The sequence below is a fragment of the Triturus cristatus genome, chromosome 1_2 (assembly GCF_964204655.1).
Source record: "Triturus cristatus chromosome 1_2, aTriCri1.1, whole genome shotgun sequence".
In the NCBI taxonomy this organism is placed as follows: Eukaryota; Metazoa; Chordata; class Amphibia; order Caudata; family Salamandridae; genus Triturus; species Triturus cristatus.
This window is the reverse complement of record NC_140580.1, coordinates 925,893,679-925,912,454: the sequence shown is the minus strand read 5'-3', so window position 1 is coordinate 925,912,454 and position 18,776 is coordinate 925,893,679. Positions and strand designations below refer to the sequence as shown.

The window sequence follows — 18,776 nt, the reverse complement described above, 5'->3', positions numbered from 1 at the left end:
AGTAAGTGTCTACCACTGATGATCTGAAGGCTCATAATAAGACTGTCCTCACGCTTTGTTTCTAGGGGCCCAGGAGAGAGTGTTAACAAAAATGCAGTCCATACAGAACGCGGCTGCCAGGCTCCTAGGGCGAATCCCCAAATTCAATCCGGTTCTACCTACCATGAAACAACTTCATTGGCTTCCGGTGAGGAAGAGGATCATGTTTAAAACCTTGTGCTTGTTATACAAGGCTTTACACAACGCTGTCCCAGCGTTCTTCACTCAGAACCTTATCCCCTATTGTCCACCCAGAGCACTGCGCTCTTCCAGCTCCCTGGATCTGGTGATCCCCCGAACCAAATCTGTCAACTGGGGTGACAGAAGATTTCTGGTGGCTGCTCCAAAACTGTGGAACACACTGCCTCACTTCATCAAGACCAGCACGTCCCTCTGGTCCTTCCGAAAAAACCTCAAAACCTGGCTTTTTAATCATTGATCTCCCAGTTCCCTTATGGCTAAACATTGCAGTTACTTAGCGCCGAGATGCCCACGGGCCTTCGTTTCGCGCTTTACAAATGTCAAAATAAATAAATAGTACTGGGATTCATCACCCCAGTCATGTTGACTGTGCTCAGAGTCTGAAGCAAAAGGAATATGGAGCATTCGAGGTAAAGGCAAGGTTCTATCAGAGTCAGAGACAGAATAAAGCTAGATCTGCTGTGCCAAAGGTTGTGGAGGACACACTTTCACGCCATCATGCAGATTTGCCTCCAAATCCAATAAAACAATGGATTCTTCCTCGGGTGTCAGCGGTTTATAAGAGCAAGGGGTCGTCAAAGATCTTGACGCAGGGATTCGAAGTCGGGTTGGGCGTTGGCTCTGGAATCGTGGCAGACCTCGCAGTTGAGTCAAGAAGCGCTGATGGTGCAGAGGAATGATCCGTCAACAATAGCCCACCTGGAGATCTCATTGGACCCTTATGGCCTGAGGGCGCTTAAAGGGAACTGGAAGGACACCAAAGAAGAGCAACATAACTTCTTTAAATACCTCAACTTGTTGCGGTGCCCTAAATGCACCCTAGAAGTTAGGTCTCATCAGTATAAGCTGTGAAATCAGTTCCTCAGCAGGGGACCAGGTCCAAGATCAAGACGCACCTTGATGCCCATGTGACTTCTGACGAGAGTGGCATGAGGATGGAGAGCTGTGGTTTGACTTATGTTTCTTTTTTGATTTTGCTTATCTTACTACTTGGAGTCTGAAGAGGACCTTTAGCTGGAACGGTATTGACCAAGGCCAGTCCTTATGCGCCATCCAAACGTGTTCATTGGCATAGAGCTTGGCTTCCCAGTCACGGATCACCTTTGGATTCATCTGAGCACAGATTTGGAGTTGTGCAAATACACTAGAAACCTACATGGTGGGAATCTGTCACAGGTATCAGCTTTTCACTGTCCCTGTAGTCTTCGGAGGGGACATAAGCGCTTGCACACTGTGAGAAAAACGTTTGAGGAAAACTTGTCAAAAGATGGTAAAAAAGTTGAGAGAGTGAACTCCGGATCAGGGTCCGAATGCGTGGAAAAAAAAGAACTGTGTGGCTTATAGATGTGAATCCAGGGTAACTTCCGGGTCGAGATGAAACTGGCTCTTACCAGCATGCAGGAACAATGCTGAGAAAAAACTCCACATCCAGTCTGGTGTTAGGAGATATTCACAACGTGAGGAATCTGTTGTTAGAAGTATCCATCAGAAGCATTTGTCTCACCTTATAGTGCCAGCGAGCAGTGGGTTGAAGGCGTACAGCCAGTCATTCATATCTTTGTCGTTGATGGCCTGTAATAAGATCCCACGGTAGTTGGTGCACACTGCGAAGGTATTCGGTGTCTGGGGAAAAAAATAAATAAAGATGAGCACATAGCAATCAAGAATATTCGGTGTTTTGAAGGCACAGAGGTATGCTTCTATATAACCAAACACACACATGCAGACTGCTGGTCAAGGGGGTTGTGTTTTGATGGTAGGAAAAAAACATATATACATCACAGTGAGCAAGGCATAGGCTGGAATGCGTCATATATACAAACAAATTCCAAATTCGTCCAACAAAGAGCACTCACACGAAGACTGGAGTATTCACATTCCTTTAATAGGCTGGGCCTCTCTCGACCCGGAAATTTAAAAGTCCTTTAGAGGTGCTTTTGGGACGTGTACCAGCCTTTATCAATCTGAAGTGCGCCATCATCGTGCTGAATTTATACTCACAGGAGTAGAAGAGGTGTGGCGCCGCGGCCAGGGCAACTGACTCCGAAATCTGGGCATTACGGTTCGATACCCGGTGCCGGCGGCAGATTAGCCCAGCACCATGTGACTCTGGGCAATAGCTTGCTTAATCTTCTTGACGGCCCCAAGCGCCTAGAGACCCTTACGGGTGATTGTTCGCGCTTTACAAATGTGGATTATTATTATTTGGCACCAGAGCAGGCAAGAAATTAGATAGTCAGTAGGCGTGTTGCGCTTTCAGGCTAGGCACAAACCTAAGGTGGGCCACCTGAAGTGGCTACTACCCTACACTCCCCTAAATGCTCCAAAAGTTAGTATTTAGGGGTCCCCCTGAGACCAGGAACTCAGATTCATCTAATGGGAACAGAAGAAAGGATAAAGAAGAGCCAAAGTCGTGACAACCAAGAGGCTGAACAGTCTCCCCAAGCCTTTGGAGGACTGTTCGCACCTACAGCAACCAAGCAGCATCTCCCTTGGGGTGGAGGAACCATAGCCCTGCATCTACAGGCACAAACTGCACTGGTCTGGTACTCTGTCCTGCTGACCACCGGATCCACCGAGGAAGCATCTCGCCAAGAGGAGGTCGCTGTGGTTCTAGGAGGCCAGCCCCATCTCTCCAGCGAATTTTGAGATGCTAGACTCTCCAGAATCCTCACAGCACCGGAGCATTTGACGCAACCAAGGCCTGTTGAGTGTCAAGCCCGGATACCACTGACGCCAGAGGATGTGGCCTAATGGCTAGAGCGGCCGACCTCAAAGCTGAGAAACTGGGCTTGAGTCTTGGCAGGGACGCTCAACATCCTGTGATTCTGGGCAAATAACGTAATCTCCCCGTGCCTAACAAAATCACTGTGTCCATCTGCAACGTAACTGGTGATCATGTAAAGCGCTCTGATACCTTCGGGTCGAGTTTCCAAATTTACTAATCTGAACTGTTAGGGCCTTGTGGTGAGTCCTCCCAGTTTATTGTCTCTGAAATTTAAAAAGTGTACTAGTCAGTTAGGACATAATTATTTTAGAAATGTTTGCAATTTTCTAAAAAGACCCCAACTGTACTAAACGGGTCTTGAGAGGGAATAGTATAGGAGCTCAACCAGACCTCTTACCTGCATCTTAAAACAAGGCAGTTGAGGCTTCTCTGTTAGGGTAATACAATTGTTACTGGCTCAATTCCTACCAAGGTACAGCTCCAGGAGCTCCTTGCAGGGCTTGATACAGCCCAGTTAACAGAAGACCCTGACACCCCTCTAGAAGAGGAGGGGGACAGTCAGCATGACAGTGGGGATAGTTCTCCAGGAGATTGTTCCCCTAAACTCACTAGAAATGGTGATGAGGTACCTCCTCACATCTACCCTAAAATCGTGGCTCGAGTGCCTTCCCCTTCTGGGGGCAGGTTAGGCAGCTCAAGGCTCAGAAACGAGCTAGATTATGAAGAAGCAATTCTTGAGAGACGAGCAAGAAGAGCAGCCCTTGAAGCCAAATTCCTGGCTATAAAATAAGAAAGGGATGAGATGGGTCTAGAACCCATGAGTGGTGGCAGCAACAAACTAAATAGAGAATGAGAGGAAACGTTTAATCCCTAAATCCGCAAAGGAATTGTCTCAGAAGAGGCAGTCTGATCGGAGGATCGATGGCCAGCTCGGGATACCAGACTCTTCGTGCCCAATCCGGAGCCACAAGAATGAGTTGGGCACGGTCGCGCTTGATCTTCTGCAGCACTCTGGGCAGAAGTGGTGTAGGTGGAAAAACGTATAGAAGACCGCAACTCCACACATGTGCTGCCTTGGAAATTCCAACGCGTAGAATTGCTGACATTGTGCGATCTCTTCAGAGGCAAATAGATCTAACCAATGCTCTCCCCACTGCTGAACAAGACCGTGCGCCACCTCCGAGTGAAGACGCCATTTCTGATCCATCCGGCACCTGTGGCTGAGTTAGTCCACCCTGACGTTCAGGGAACCTGCCAGGTGTTGAACCACCAGGGATATGCCCTAATGTTCCAGCCATGTCCAGAGACGGAGAGCCTCTTGACGTAGGGTCCACGACCCCACCCCGCCCTGTTTGTTGCAGTACCACATGTCGGTGGTGTTGTCCTTGAACAGTTGCACTACTCTTCCCCAGACAGAGGAAAGGAATGCTTTTAGTGCAAGATGGATCGCCCGAAGCTCCTGAAGGTTGATGTGGAGGTCGGACTCCACCGGAGACCAGAGGCCTCTGATCTCCGCCTCCCCCATATGACCGCCCCATCCCAGAAATGATGCATCGGTCACCACTGTCAACTCTGGTTGGGGAAGGGAAAGGGACCTGCCGTCGATCCAATCCTGGTTCGTTAGTCACCACTGCAATTGGTGTGTAGTGCTCTCTGAGATCCAGATGCAATCGGACAGATTCCCCTGATGTTGAGCCCACTGGAACTTCAGGTCCCACTGCCGAAACATCCCGTTGGAGAAGGGACAGATGATCCTCCGACATGCGATGGTGCTTGAGTGGCATGGATGGAGAGGTAGTCTCGAAGGGGAGGGAGTAGCCCTTTTGGACTATTTGAAAAACCCACCTGTCCGACTTGATGGTGGGCCAGTAGGGGAGGTTATGGCGAATCCGGATGCTCACTGGGGATTAGTGGCCCTGAAAGGTCAGACTAGGAGGGTCTGGAGGCTGCTGCAGAGGGGGCTGTGGTGTACTGGTCCGCCCGCTGGCCCCCAGAACTACGGTGGTGTTTCCCACGTCCCCAGCTGCACAGGGACTGAACAGCTTGCGCCGGTCTGTGGTTCTAGGTGGGACATGGCGGGGCACCCCTTCCGTAGCCACGAAAGGGACGAAAAGCAGACTGTGCAGGGCGGGTGATGGAGAGGCCCAAGGACTTGCCCGTAGCCAAAGAGTGCTTAAAGTGCTCCAACGCGTTGTCTGCCTTGTCGCCGAACAGGCGACGGCCTTCAAAAGGCATGTCCATAAGAGTGGATTGGATACCCCCTGAAAAACCAATCAACCTCAGCCAGACGTACCGTAGAAGGGCTACCGACATTGAAATCGTCCTGCCTAGCGAGTCGGCGGTGTCCAGTCCACAGCGAATGGTAAACTTTGCTGCGTCTCTCACCTCGGCAACTGCACGGGAGAGTACGGTCCGGGCCTCCTCTGGGCACTGGGGCAGCACTTGCGCCACCGTATTTACACGGAGTGGGTGTAATGGCCCAACAGACATGCGGTGTTTACCGACCGAAGTCCCAAGCTAAAGGAAGAAAATATCTTCTTCCCAAGGTGGTCCAAATTTTTGGATTCCCTATCAGGTGGTGCGTTAGGGAATGCGCCTTTTGACGTGGAGGCTTGGACCACCAAGCTCTCAGGGGTGGGGTGCTGGGAGAGGAAAGTGGGGTCACCTGGGGCCGGGCGGTGGCATCAGGCAATCATCCTATCCACAGGAGCCCCAGTGTTGGGCCTGGACCAGGTGCCCAAAAGGATGTCGGTTAGGGCTTCATTAAATGGCAGCAGGGGCTCCGAAGAGCTCACTGCCAGTTGAAGCACCTCTGTCAGGAGATTAGTCCTGACTGCCACCGTAGGAAGCTCGAGGTTGAGAGCCTCGGCCGCCCTATGCAACACCACTGCATAAGACGCTCCCCTCCTCCATAGCCACGGTAGGAGGAGACAACATGCCAAGGTCTGGTGAGGTATCCAGAGCACTGGCTTCCCCCAGTTCCTCTCTCCAGTCTAGTTCGTAACCAAACTGGTCAGTCAAAGGGTCTCCAGATCGCTCCCAGCCCTCCTCACCCTCATCTGGTTGCCAATCCTGCCTAAAAGGACCAGGGAGGAACAGGCCTGGATCCAAGGGAACCCTGCCGGGGCCAAAGCAGCTGAAAGCCAAGGGCCCCCAGCCGAGTCCGCAGGGCCCGAAGGCACACAGGCGGAGTCGGGTTGCCCAAAGATGGCATGCATCGCTTCGTAGAAACTCCGAAGCTGGGTAGGGCTCACACTGGGTCCCAGAAAAGGAGGAAAACCCGGAGACGACCCAGCGGGCTCCGCACGCGGAGCCGCACCACCTGCCTCCCTCGTCACGTCGGCCGACGGACGGGGAGAAGTTGAAGAGCGAAGATGCTTCTTCGACTTCTTCTTGTGCTTCAACTTACCAAAGTGCGAAGACTTGGAAGAAGATTGGTGGTGGTGGCTCTGCAACCGTTCCCTCGACCTCCCACACGACCTGGACCTCGAGCAGCGCGCAGCGGACTGACGGGTCTTGAGAAGCTTTCGGAACTGCTCCCGGAAAGACTTCAGATACATGGTCCTGCAGTCGGAACATGACTTGGAGTTGTGGTCGGGTTCCAAACAGAACAGGCCACGTGGTGCGGATCCGTCACCGATATCAGCCGTCGGCAGGAACCGCAAGCTTTGAAACCGGGCATCCCTGACGTGCACCAGGAATCGAAGACTCAAAAACGACATCGGCAAAAGTCAGCAAAACGTCAGTTAAAAATTGACTGGAGGTACCGCTCTCTCTGGATCTGCGCTGGTTGGCGCGGAAAAAGAAAGAACTGATGCCAGCGGGCAAGGGCGGCGTCTAAGTAGCTGCCATGACCTCATTCCGGCGACCACAACACCAACGATGAACCAACCGACGCCACCTTTCGACGCGCAGAGGTACTGCTGATGACAAATTCTACGGATCCAGTCTGGCGCTTGGGGGTAATTCTAAGGTAAGGAATCTACACATAATTCTCTCTTTTAGATTTACCCTTATTAGGTTTGTGGTCCCTACTTCGACAGGGTGCATACCTCTGCCAACTAGAGTTCCGATTTCCAACAAGTACTTAACTGGACAGACATATCCAGTTATCAGTGCGGATAACATTGTCAAGGTTCATTCCATGGCTATGGTGGCTTTGGAATTGGGAAGGGTTACTGGCTAAAATAAGGTGGTTGTGTCCTCTGCAATTCCAGTAGAATGTCTCCAAGGTAATGGTTAGGAGATCTCAGGATGGGCTGAGGTAGAGATGAGAACCCATGAAGCCATGCTGGGAATACCTGAATGGATGTGTGTGAAAATATGGAGCACAAAGCAAAGTCAAGGGTGAAAAAGAGGTATTGGAGCCTGGAACAATGGCACAATCCTACAAGAGTAAAGCAAGAAAGCTGGGAAACCAACCTCTGATGATACCCAAGCTCAGGTCCTCTCTCCTCAGAGAGCAGACTTGTCAGCCCTTGAGGGAACTGAGCCCCAGAGCCTCACACAGCAGAGATCCTAGGTGCAAGGGGACCCTCTAGAGAAGCTCTGTGCCAGGGACATAAAACCCGTTCCACTCTTGACAGCCTGATACAGGAACCCGCTGACCAGGAACAGGCAGATGTCAGTGGCTCCCACAGGACCTACTGTGAGGAAGGACCCCTCTACACTGAGGCCAGTGACCCCAAACCTGGTGCCATTAGGACAGTGTTATTGCCTCCTCAGTAAAGAGAGTTCCTACTCACCTTAGCACATGACATTCCCCTAGCTGGGCATCTTGGTCCTAATAAAACTTGGAATAGATCAGTCACCAACTTTTACTAGCCAGACATGTCCTAGAAAGTGAAGGAGTTTTGCAATTCCTGTGTTACCTGTCAAGCCAGTGGCATGATAGACAGCAAACCAAAGGCCCCCTTAATTCCACTAAAAGTGGTTGGGGGTTCCCTTTGAAAGGGTAGGAATTTACATTGTTGGTCCCCTTGATCCTCAAACAACATCAGGAAACAGATTTAATCTAGTGGTAGTAGATCATGCCACCAAGTATCCTGAAGCAATTCTCCTTAGGATGGTCACTCGTCCTACAGTTGCCAGAGCCCTCTTAAGTATTTGTACTAGAGTCGGCATCCCTAAATAGGTGGTTTCAGACAGAGGTAGTAACTTCATGTCTGCTTTCCTAAATGCAATGTGGAATGAATCTGGTGTGACTTATAAGTTCACTACCCCATATCACCCATAAACCAATGATATAATTGAGAGATTCAACAAGACCATGAAAGGTATAATCATGGGCCTACGTGACAAATTCAGAAGGAGATGAGATGTCCTTTTGCCATGCTTGCTTTTCCCCTACAGAAGGGAGTGGGCTTTAGTTACTTTGAGATTCTGTTAGGCCATCCTGTTAGGGGACCACTGAGTCTAGCGAGGGAAGGCTGGTAAAAGCCTCTCAAAAAGCCCAAACTTAGAACTGTGGATTTTGTTTTTGGCCTTTGTTCAAGGATGGCTGAGTACATGAAACAAACAAATAAACACCTTGAGGCTAGGCAAGAGTTCCTGAAGCAGTGGTATGACCAAAAGGCTGCACTGGTTGAATTTCAACCAGGGCAGAAGGTATGGGTTTTGGAACCTGCTCCACCTTGGGCTCTCCAGGGCCGATGAAGTGGTACCTTCCATATCCTAGAAAGAAAAGTGGAGGTCACCTACCTAGTAGACCTAGGCACTTGCAGGACCACCCACAGGGCCATCTATGTTAACCGCCTAAACCTTTTCATGACAAAGCTGATGTGACGATGCTGATGGTCACTGATGAGGATCAGGAAGAAAAGAGTAAACCTCTCCCTGGCTTCCTCTCAAACAAAACTAAAGGTGGGTCTGCTGAGGGAGTTGTCTTTTCAGACATCCTTACTGCCCAACATCAGCCTGACTGCAGGCAAGTTTTAGGCAGTATGCTGAGCTCTTTTCGTTGACCCCTGGTCAGACAACCTGATGTACACATGATGTGGACACTGGGGACAACCTACCTGTCAAAAACAAAATTTACAGGCAGTCTGATCAAGTCAAGGAAAGCATCAGAGCTGAGGTCAGCAAGATACTGGAGTCAAGGGTGATTGAACTCTCAGAGTCCTGGGCCAGCGGAGGGTTCTTAGTCCTCAAACCTCATTCCAAAGAAGGTAAACCAGAGCTGAAGTTTTGTGTGGACTACTGGGGTCTTAATGCAATCACTAAGACAGATGCACACCCTATTCCAAGAGCTGATGAACTGATTGACAGGTTGTGTGCAGCCACGTTTCTCAGTACTTTTGATTTGAAATCAGGGTACTGGCAAATTTGTCTAACCCCAGGAGCCAAAGGAAAAGTAGCATTCTGGACCCCACATGGACATTACCAATTTACTGTAATGCCCTTTGGTTTAAAGAATGCCCCTGACAACTTCCAAAGGCTGGTGAGCAAAGTCCTGGCTGGGCTGAAGTCTTTTATTGCAGCATATCTTGATGACATTGCAGTCTAGTTTCACTTGGCAGGATCACCTGATCCACCTTGGAAAGGTAGTTGAGGCTCTGCATAGTGCAGGCCTCGCTATCAAGGCAAGCAAGTGACAGATAGGGTAGGGCTCAGTTGTATACTGGGTCATCTTGTAGGTGGTGGCCAAGTTCAACCCTTACAGCCCAAGATCCAGGTTATTCTGGTCTGGAAGGCTCCAACAACCCAGACTCAAGCCAGGGCTTTCTTTGGCTTGACTGGGTACTACAGGAGGTTTGTGAAGGGATATGGTACTATTGTGGCACCCCTCACAGAACTGACCACCAAGAAACAACCCAAGAAAGTAAACTGGACAGTGAGCTGCCAAAAGGCTTTTGACACTCTGAAAGAAGCAATTCCCAGAGAACAGTTTTGAAGTGCAATTTAGAGGGAAGCCTTTACTGTGGTTTGGTCCGTGAACAAGCTGAGACCATACCTGTTTGGCACTCACTTCCATGTACAAACTGACCACAGGCCTCTCAGATGGCTGATGCAAACTAAAGGGGAAAATACTAAACTATTGAGGTGGTCAATGTCCCTACAATTAATGGACTTTACAGTGGAACACATACATGAGAGTGAGCATTCCAATGCAGATGGACTTTCCAGGTTCTTCCACTTAGACAATGAAGACTCTCTTGGGAAAGGTTAGTTTCATTCTCTTTCATTTTTGAGGAGGGAGATGGGATGGGGAAGGCGGACAGTAAAGTCCAGTTTTTGACATGGTCACCCCCACTATTTACCCTAGTATTGATGTTTTTTGACTGAAAGTGCGAAAGTGTACTGGGTCCCAGCTAACTAGGTCCCTGTGCCAGTGCCTCTTTCCCTTAAAACAAGGCAAATGTCTGATTATAACCCAATTGGCAAGGACCTTAGCACATCTGTAAGTCCATAGTAAATGGTACCCCTGGTAGCCAGGGCATGGGTACTAAAGAGGGTCCCTATGGGCTTCAGCATGTATTATGCCACCCATACGGGCCGACTCAAACTACGTGCAGGCTGCCATTGCAAGATCCAAACCATTTTGAAAATATGACATGGCACACTCCCTGTGTGCCATACCAAGGTACACTGCATGTACTATATTTAAGTCACCCCAACAGCAGGCCTTAGAGCCCTAAGGCAGGGTGCATTATATTATATGTGAGGGCACATATGCATTAGCAGATAAGCCCCTGTGATGTCTAGCTCCATTACTAAATACTGCAAGTGATCAGGCAGCCATCTTAAGGACATGTCTTGGGCACTAGTCCTTACGAGTTACCCAGCTACATGATGGCTGCAATAAAACCAATGGTGTTTGGTATCAAACACCTTGTCTTAATAAATCTGTACTGATGCCAGTACAAAATTTATTACTACAAGCACGCGGAGGATACCTTAGAGGTGACCCCTGAAAACCTACAGGTGCTCTAGTGTGCTGGCTGACTGGTATCTCTCAGCATGCCACCACAGATGAGTTTCAGACCAGTGTAGCAGAATGACTAACGTATTAGCATGTCAAGGCCGAAGGCTTCAAAGCCTCTGCCGCCTTTGATACCCAACAACGCCCCCCCCCCCCCCCCCCCTAAACCTGGGGAATGACAATCCCCTGCCTGGGGTCCATTTGGGACCTGAGCAAGCCGAGCATTAGATAGTCAGTGGTTGTGTTGCGCTTTCAGCCTAGGCACATCCGTAAGGTGGGCCACATGCAGTGAACAGCCAAAAAAGGGTTTCACTATTTTGAAATTGGTGAAACTAGGAACTCAGGGTCAGGTTTATGCCTACTCTCCACAGGAAGTGTTCATATAGGGGGTGTAGTCAGCCCAGGGGTAATTAGCCCATTGGATACTACCCTAATTACCCCACAATCATATTTAGGGGTCCCCCTGACACCAGGAACTCAGATTTGTCTACTGGGAACTAAAGGAAGGAAAAAGAAGAGATGAAGTTGTGAGAACAGAGGTCTCGCACCAAGATTTCCGCCAAACCCTGGCTGGCTGCTTGCACCGCGACAATTATAAAGACCAACTCGTCCAGAAGCTGAACAGTCTTCCCAAACCCTTGGAGGACTGTTCTTACCTTCAACAACCAAGCTGCATTCCTCTTGCGGTGGAGGAGCATCCCCCTGCAGGCACCGACTGCATCAACATAGTACTTCGTCTTGCTGGCTATCGGGCCCAATAAGTGAGCAACATGCCAGGAAGAGGATGTTGTGAGTCCAGGAGGCCATCCCTGTTGCTTTCACCAAGTCGCAAGATGCTGACCCCTCCCAGAGCCTCACAGGACCAATACCCGGGTACCGAAGCCCTTACAACTACCAAAGCTTGTTACGTGTCCAATCCAGACACCAACCCCGGCCAGTTGTCGAGGGACTTCAGGATCCTTGAGGTCTTCATCAAGAGTGGCCTTGCTGTCCATTTTTCTCTCCCTCTCCAGGTCGCCAAAACCAAGTAAGAGCCTCTAACTACAGCAACCCAGAGAACAAAACATCTCTGCACCCAAGACCCTCAGCCCGGGCTCACATAAACCGACTGTGTCCCTGTGCTTTAGAGATCCTCAAAAGCTGAGTCCCCCTCTGGGTTTTGCCGGACTTGTCTCCAAGTCCCCACCTGCAGCCTTTCTTTTGAAGGTCTTTTTCCATAGCTTTTAAAACACGTAGCACTCGAGGTTACCAAGGCGACCAGCACCTCTGCACCCAGACACATCAGGGCAGGTAAAACTGAACTACTGGTGGTGGTGGTTTCTTGAACCTTGGCCCCTAAGCACCTTAAATCCTAGACATAGACTGCAAGTCTATCTATGCAGTGTATGTTGCTCCCATAGGATAACATTACCAAGTGTGAGGCTCAAACCGTAAAACAGTTATTCAACTGTATTTTTCTATTTCCACAAAAAACGGAAACTCCAAAAGTCCTTATCTGGTTCCGATGTTCTTGGGATATAAAATTATATTAAAACCTGGGCTATTTTTCTAAATTGGTCTCAGATTTCTTTTTGAGTGTGTGTCTTATTTATTGACTCTGTGTACAACTATTGTTTAACACTACCCTCTGATAAACCTAAGCTGCTCAACCACACTGCCAAAAACAGAGCATTTGGGATTATTCTTTTAAGCCATCTAAGCCAATAGGTATCGCCTGGACTTTTTACATAGTGTACTTCATTTTGGTACATTACATAAAAAGCAATTATTAATTTAAGGACTGTAAAACAATAAGGGTCATCTGTACTGTTTGCATGATGTGCCCCTACATTGACACTACTACATAAAAAAGCTGGTCTTGGATCTTCACTTCTCCCAAGTGGTTGCCCCAACCCAGGAGTGATGTATTTGTCAGCACTGTGAGATTTGGGTGGGGAAGAGAGAGAGGGCTATCGTTGACCCAATCGAGGTCTGTGAGCAACCACTGCAGTTATTTTGCAGTTCCCTCCGACATCTGGATCGGATAGATTTCCTTGATGCTGTGCTTACTGCAGAGCCTGCATATGCCAATGGGCATGTTTAATCAACTGGATGCAGGAGGCATTGAGACTCAGCAGCCTCAATCAGTCTCACCGAAATACAGGATAGAGGCTGAAACATTGGTCTTGTAGCCCGAATACACTGGATGCGCTGTTCCTTTTACTATCCAGAGCCCTGCCAACCCTTTGAAAGTGTTGAATAAAAAAGTCACTAAGTCTAGGATCTGGCCTAAATTAGAAGACTTGGTATTAAACTTGCAGCTTCGGCGCACTAAACTGGTTCTACCAGAAAAGGCTGATCATGATCAGGAACTTATTGACAGCTAGATGGTTAAATCTATGGATGTCATCCTGCCACCTTCCTCACTTCATTCAGCTAGATCTCTACTGCCGACCCCCTGGTTCAAAGAATCAACCTATCATAGACTTTGTAGAACAGCTCGTGCCTCTTTCTACTCTTATAAAATCATGCATGCCCACAACTGCCTCGAGACACTCTTCAAGGTGTTTAGAGAACTCTCTGATCTTCATAATGTGTGAGGTGCTTTCCCATTACTTCATCAAAAAGGTGACAGACATCCATCTTCATTTGTCTAAAGATGCTAAGAGCAATCCCTTATTTACGGTTACAACCATTTCTAACCACCCATCGAATAATTCTCAAGAACTTAATGATACTGTGAACAGATTTGATTTGGCTCCTACTATGTCATGTTGGCCTCCCCATGACTTTCTACCTTCTCAACTATCCTTCAGTCCATCAAGTCAGAGTCCCAATTGGATCCTTTACCATCCTCCAAGCTTTGTCTGCTATATCCGACACTACTACAGATGATAGTGGATCCCGTAAACACCTCTTTACACGAGGGCCATGTCCCTCACAGCTGAAAGCATGCTATGCTTCTTCCGCTCTTAAAAAAACCTAATCTGGAAGTTTCAATTTTGTCGTATTTCCGACCAACCTCTCTGCTACTGGTGCTCTCCAAAATTTTGGAGAACATTGTGAATGTTCTGCTTACAATTTATGAGAGGCTCAAGAGTGTTTTCACCCCCCTCAGTTGGACTTCAGGGCTAGACGCAGTACTGAATCTGCCCTCCTTGGATTCACCGAACACCTATGTTGACTCTTGGATGAGGGCGATACAGCTGCACTTATTTTTTTTGTTGATTTTAAAGCAGTCTTTGATACTGTGTCTCACTCCATCTTGTTTGAACGCTTGTCTTCTCTGGGATTGGAAGGAAAAGCCCTAGCCTGGCTAACATTGTTCCTTAAGGACCACACGTTTCAGGTCTCTGCAGCCGACACTAGATCCGAAACCCAAGCCTTAAGCTCTGGTGTCCCCAAAGGCTATGTGGCTAAGAGTTCTGCTATTTAATATCTACATCCGCCCTTTGGCGGACGTAGTAGAGAGTTGCGGCTGGACCCTTTTTTCTTATGCTGATGACACCTACATTTTCTTCTCCTTGTCATCTGCAAAGGATCATTGACCTTCTGATCTTAACCTGGGTTTGAGTCAAGTGGCCACTTGGATGAGAGCTAACTCTCTCAATCTTAATGGCAATAAGACGGAGGTCAGTGTCCTGGTTAAGCATGTCTGTTTTGAGGCACCCAACCCTGGCCCAATTCCTTATGGCCTCTCCCTATTCTGTCCTGCAAGGTTACGATCCTTGGTCTTGTTCTTGATGATGAACTATCAATGAAACCCCAGGTGTCTAGTTACCTTCACCTGTTTCGCTGTGCTGAAAAGGGTGAGGAAGATCATCTGGATGATCCCCTAATCTGCCCTAAGGACTTAGATTCAAGCCTTAATACTACTGAGGTTGAATAACAGTAATGTCCTATACTTGGGAATAGACCAGGAATCTATCAGGCGTCTGCAGATGGTCTAGAATTTGGCGGCCAGACTGCTGTTCCTGGCTTCCCAAACGCACCTCAGTTTCTCATCTTTTTCTTGAGCTGCACTGGCTCAAAGTCTCTAAAGGGATCCAATTCAAGGCTCTCTGCTACATGTTTAAGGCCAAAGCTAGAACAGGTCAATGTTACATCCAGGACCTGGTAACATCTTACATCCCTTCTTGTTCCTTGAGATCTTCCTACTTTGCCTTCTGCACTGTACCTAGGTTCCACCTGGCCCGAATGGGAGGGCATTCTTTTGCAGTGTTGGGTCCCAGACTGTGGAACGTCTTTCTCTAATGCCCCAGGAACTGTACCGCTCTTCTTGAGTTCTGCAAAGGCCTGAAGATATGGGCTTTTTAAATTGACAGTTTGACTTTTGTCATGCTTAGCGCCGGGAAACCCTTTTGGGTAGCTGTGCGCTCTACAAGGCTATAAAATAATAAATAAAAGCACAAAACTGCACTGTATTCAGAACTGCTCTAATAAAAGGGAGCATCTGAGAAGGTATCAGGTGTGACCTTGGCACATTGATAGTGAACCCCAGCAAGTGCAGGAGGTCCACCCTAAGCTAGAGATGGGAGATGATTGCTGCCTGGGGCAAGGCCACAGTTAACAGCCAATCGTCAAGGTATGGGAAAGCTGGAACCACTGACCTCTGCATATGTGCTGTGATCACTGCCATCACCTTGGTGAACAACTGAGGGGAGATGATAGGGCCAAAAGGAAGCACATCGAGCTGATAATGCTCATGGCCCACTGTGAGCCGCAGGTAATGCCTGTGGCAGGCAGGACAGGAATGTGGAAATAGGCATCCTACAAGTCCAACTCTACCATCCACTCTACAGGGTTGAGGGCAGATTAGACCCGAGCCAGACTGAGCATCTTGAATGTTTCCGTTTCGAATAAATAATTGATAGGGAGCAGGTCTAGGATAGGATGGAGGCCACCATCCTTCTTCGGCACCAGAAAGTAGCGATAAAAAGAAACCACAACCTACTTCTGATGCTGGCATACTCTCAATGGTTCCTTTGGCCAGAAGGGCCAGTACTTCCTGCTGCCAGAAAACAAGGTGGTCCTCTGTCAGTTGATCGGGGATGGAGGCAATGGCGTTGGGGTCTGTTGGAAGGGGAGTGCATAACCCTGCAGGACAATCTGGAGCACCCATTTGTCTGTAGTGATCTCCCACCATTGGGGCAGATGGTGCTGGACTCTGCTGCCAACCTGATGCCCATGCTTTACCACGGGTAGATTAAAAATGCTTTGATTGTGCGGCTGCCGGGGTGCGTGGGGGGGGGGGTGGGGGGGAGCGGATTGGGTGGACCTCTGGCTTTGGGCCTCACGAGGTCAGTGGGAGCTGTAGCCGCAAAAGATCTGTAACGGTTGTCTACGGTAAAATAGACGTGGCTGATAGCCCCTACCATAGCCATGAAAGGGGTAGATGGTGGAATGCGGCTGTCGTGGGGCCACCGAGAGCCCTAACGATCTAGCAGTGGTCCTACAGTCCTCGAAGCTCTCCGAAGACGAATTCACCTAGTTGCCAAAGAGGCGAGTTCCCTCAAAGGACATGTCCACAGGAGATGTCTGGACATACCCTGAATAGCCAGTATTCCTGAAACAGGCGTGACGTCAGAGCGCCACCAAAGCAGCAATAGCTCTGCCCAATGAGTCGGTTGTATCCAACACACATCTGCTCGTGAACTCTGCTGCATCTCCCCCATCAGTAATACCTTGGGAGAGAAGGGTTTGGGATTCATGCATAACTATAGGCAGCATTTGCACAACTTTATCCCACACATAAGAATAATAGCCCAATAAGCATGCAGTGTTCACAAGCCGCAGTGACAGGCTGGCTGAAGAGAAAATCCTCCCCAAAAAGTTTTCCAGCCTTTTGGGTTCCCTATCCGGTGGTGTGGTAGGGAACGTGTAGGGATTGATCTAGGCGGTTGAGCCCTGAAACACCAGGCTTTCAGGGATGGCATGCTTGGAGAGGAAGTCTGGGTACCCGGGAGCAGGGCAATAGAGTCGAGCAATAGTCCTGTGCACAGGAGTGCCACTGCAGGGCTTGACCCAGGCCTCTACCAGGAGATCAGTGAGGGCTTCATTAAAGGGTAGTAAGGGCTCTGAAGGAGATTCCCCAGGCTGAATTACCTCTGTCATGGCATTGGGCTTGACCTCAATAATGGGCAGCATTAGGTCCAGGAACCAGACTCCCTGCAGACCGCTATCACAAAAGAAGTCCCTTCCTCCACAGCTACTGTGGGAGGAGAGAGGAGTCCAATATCCGGTGAGGTCAACACTACTAGTATCAGACAGGTCCTCATACCAGTTGTCATTGGCCATGGACTCCGCTAGGGGGGGTTCAGTGTAGGGATCCTCAGATTCCCTCCATTCGTGTCCCTCAGCGAGCATTCACAGAAATAGAGCTCATCTCCAGTTCAGATCGTGTGGTCCTGGCCGGCGCCGGAGCTGATTTTGTGTGATTCCTGGTCTGTCTGCTTATCGGAGTCAGGAATCATGATCGGTTCGGCATCACCGAGAACGGCACCACTGGAACGGTCCCCAGAGGAGGCTGCAAAGCCACGGCTGATCTGGATTAACCAATAGATCCCGAGGGGTCGACTGGTGCTGAGGGGGGACCCGCCGGCAGAGCCCCAGTTCAAGACCCGCCTGAACCCATGGGACCCAGGGGTGCTCCAGATGGGGACGGACACCCATGGATGAGGCTCATAGCCTCATCAAATTCTCAGAGTTGGGTGGGAGTTACTCCGGTTCCAGGAAAATCAAGATGTGAGCAGACCCAGTTTTCGAAGCCAGCTGCACAGGAACAACCGGAGAGCGGGGTTATGATTTGTAGCATCGTTGTCTCGCATTATCCGAAGAATGGGAGTGATGAAGCGAAGTCAAAGAGTGCTTGGACTCCTTCCTATGGGGCTTATCTGAACTATTGCTGGGGTTGGAAGAGTATCAACCCCAGCGACTCTTGGAGCGGTCCTGAGACTTCCCAAGTGAACAGGACCTGGAGTGGTGTGGAGTACCATGGCAAGCGGCCAAGAGTTTCATGGCCTGCTCGCAAATGGCCATGAGGTTCATGGTGCTGCACTCCACGCACGACATGGAGCTGTGGTCCCTCTCCAGGTACCAGAGACACAACAAGTGGGTTGCCGTCACAGACATCTGCCGATAACCGACTCCACAATGTTTGAACTTGGTGGGTTTCATCAGGGATATCCTACACACAAAAAAAAAATGGAAAATGCACACTTAGTCATTGACAAAATGTAAAACAAATCCAGTAAAAAAGTGATTAAGGGTAGTTCATCCAGATCGGAGCTGATAGTGTGGGAAAGAAGGAACTTAGGTTAGTGTGCTGAGGTGTCGACTGTATAGGAACCACACATGTCACTTCCGGTGCAGACGACACCAACAACGCCAAGTGGAGCAGACTGACACCACCTACCAGCGCATAAGGGGATTGCAAAAAAAATGTCCAGATCCAGATCCATTCTGATGCCTAGGGAATATTTTATGGAAACTGTGGCTAAGAAGTCTCCATCAGATTAAGAGTTAACGAAGGTAAGTAACTTGTTCTTCTAATGGAGACTTCTAACCACAGACTCCTCATCATAGAATAGATACCTAAGCAATACTGCCCCAGAAGTTGGTCTGCAAAATGGCTCAAACTAGGATATCCTGGAGGACCAAACTGGCAAAATGCCGTCCCGAAGGACCTGACTGTCCAAGCAGTAGTGCTTCATGAACGTGTGGAGAGACACCCAGAGAGCAGCTTGAAAATTGTCCAGGACAGGTACTCCAAGTGCTAACACAGCAGTAGCAGTCCTGGTGAATTGGGCCCACAAGCCCTCAGCAAGCTGCTTCTTAGCAAGTACATTGCAGATCTTAATGCAAAGTACAATCCATTGACATATGGTACTCTTTTACATAGCCTTGCAT

At 49.1% G+C, this 18,776-nt stretch overlaps 1 protein-coding gene across 16 annotated transcripts in view; it reads right to left on the bottom strand.

Annotated features, from left to right (window-relative positions):
- The window catches only part of KIF1B (kinesin family member 1B), a 1,461,559-nt gene that overhangs the window by 39,460 nt on the left and 1,403,323 nt on the right, over positions 1 to 18,776 (bottom strand). For all 16 annotated transcript variants that reach the window (XM_085609808.1, XM_085609814.1, XM_085609823.1 and 13 more), the window contains one exon: positions 1,745 to 1,863. In XM_085609808.1, coding sequence (XP_085465934.1) covers positions 1,745 to 1,863 — 119 coding nt within the window. The remainder of the gene's footprint in view (positions 1 to 1,744; positions 1,864 to 18,776) is intronic.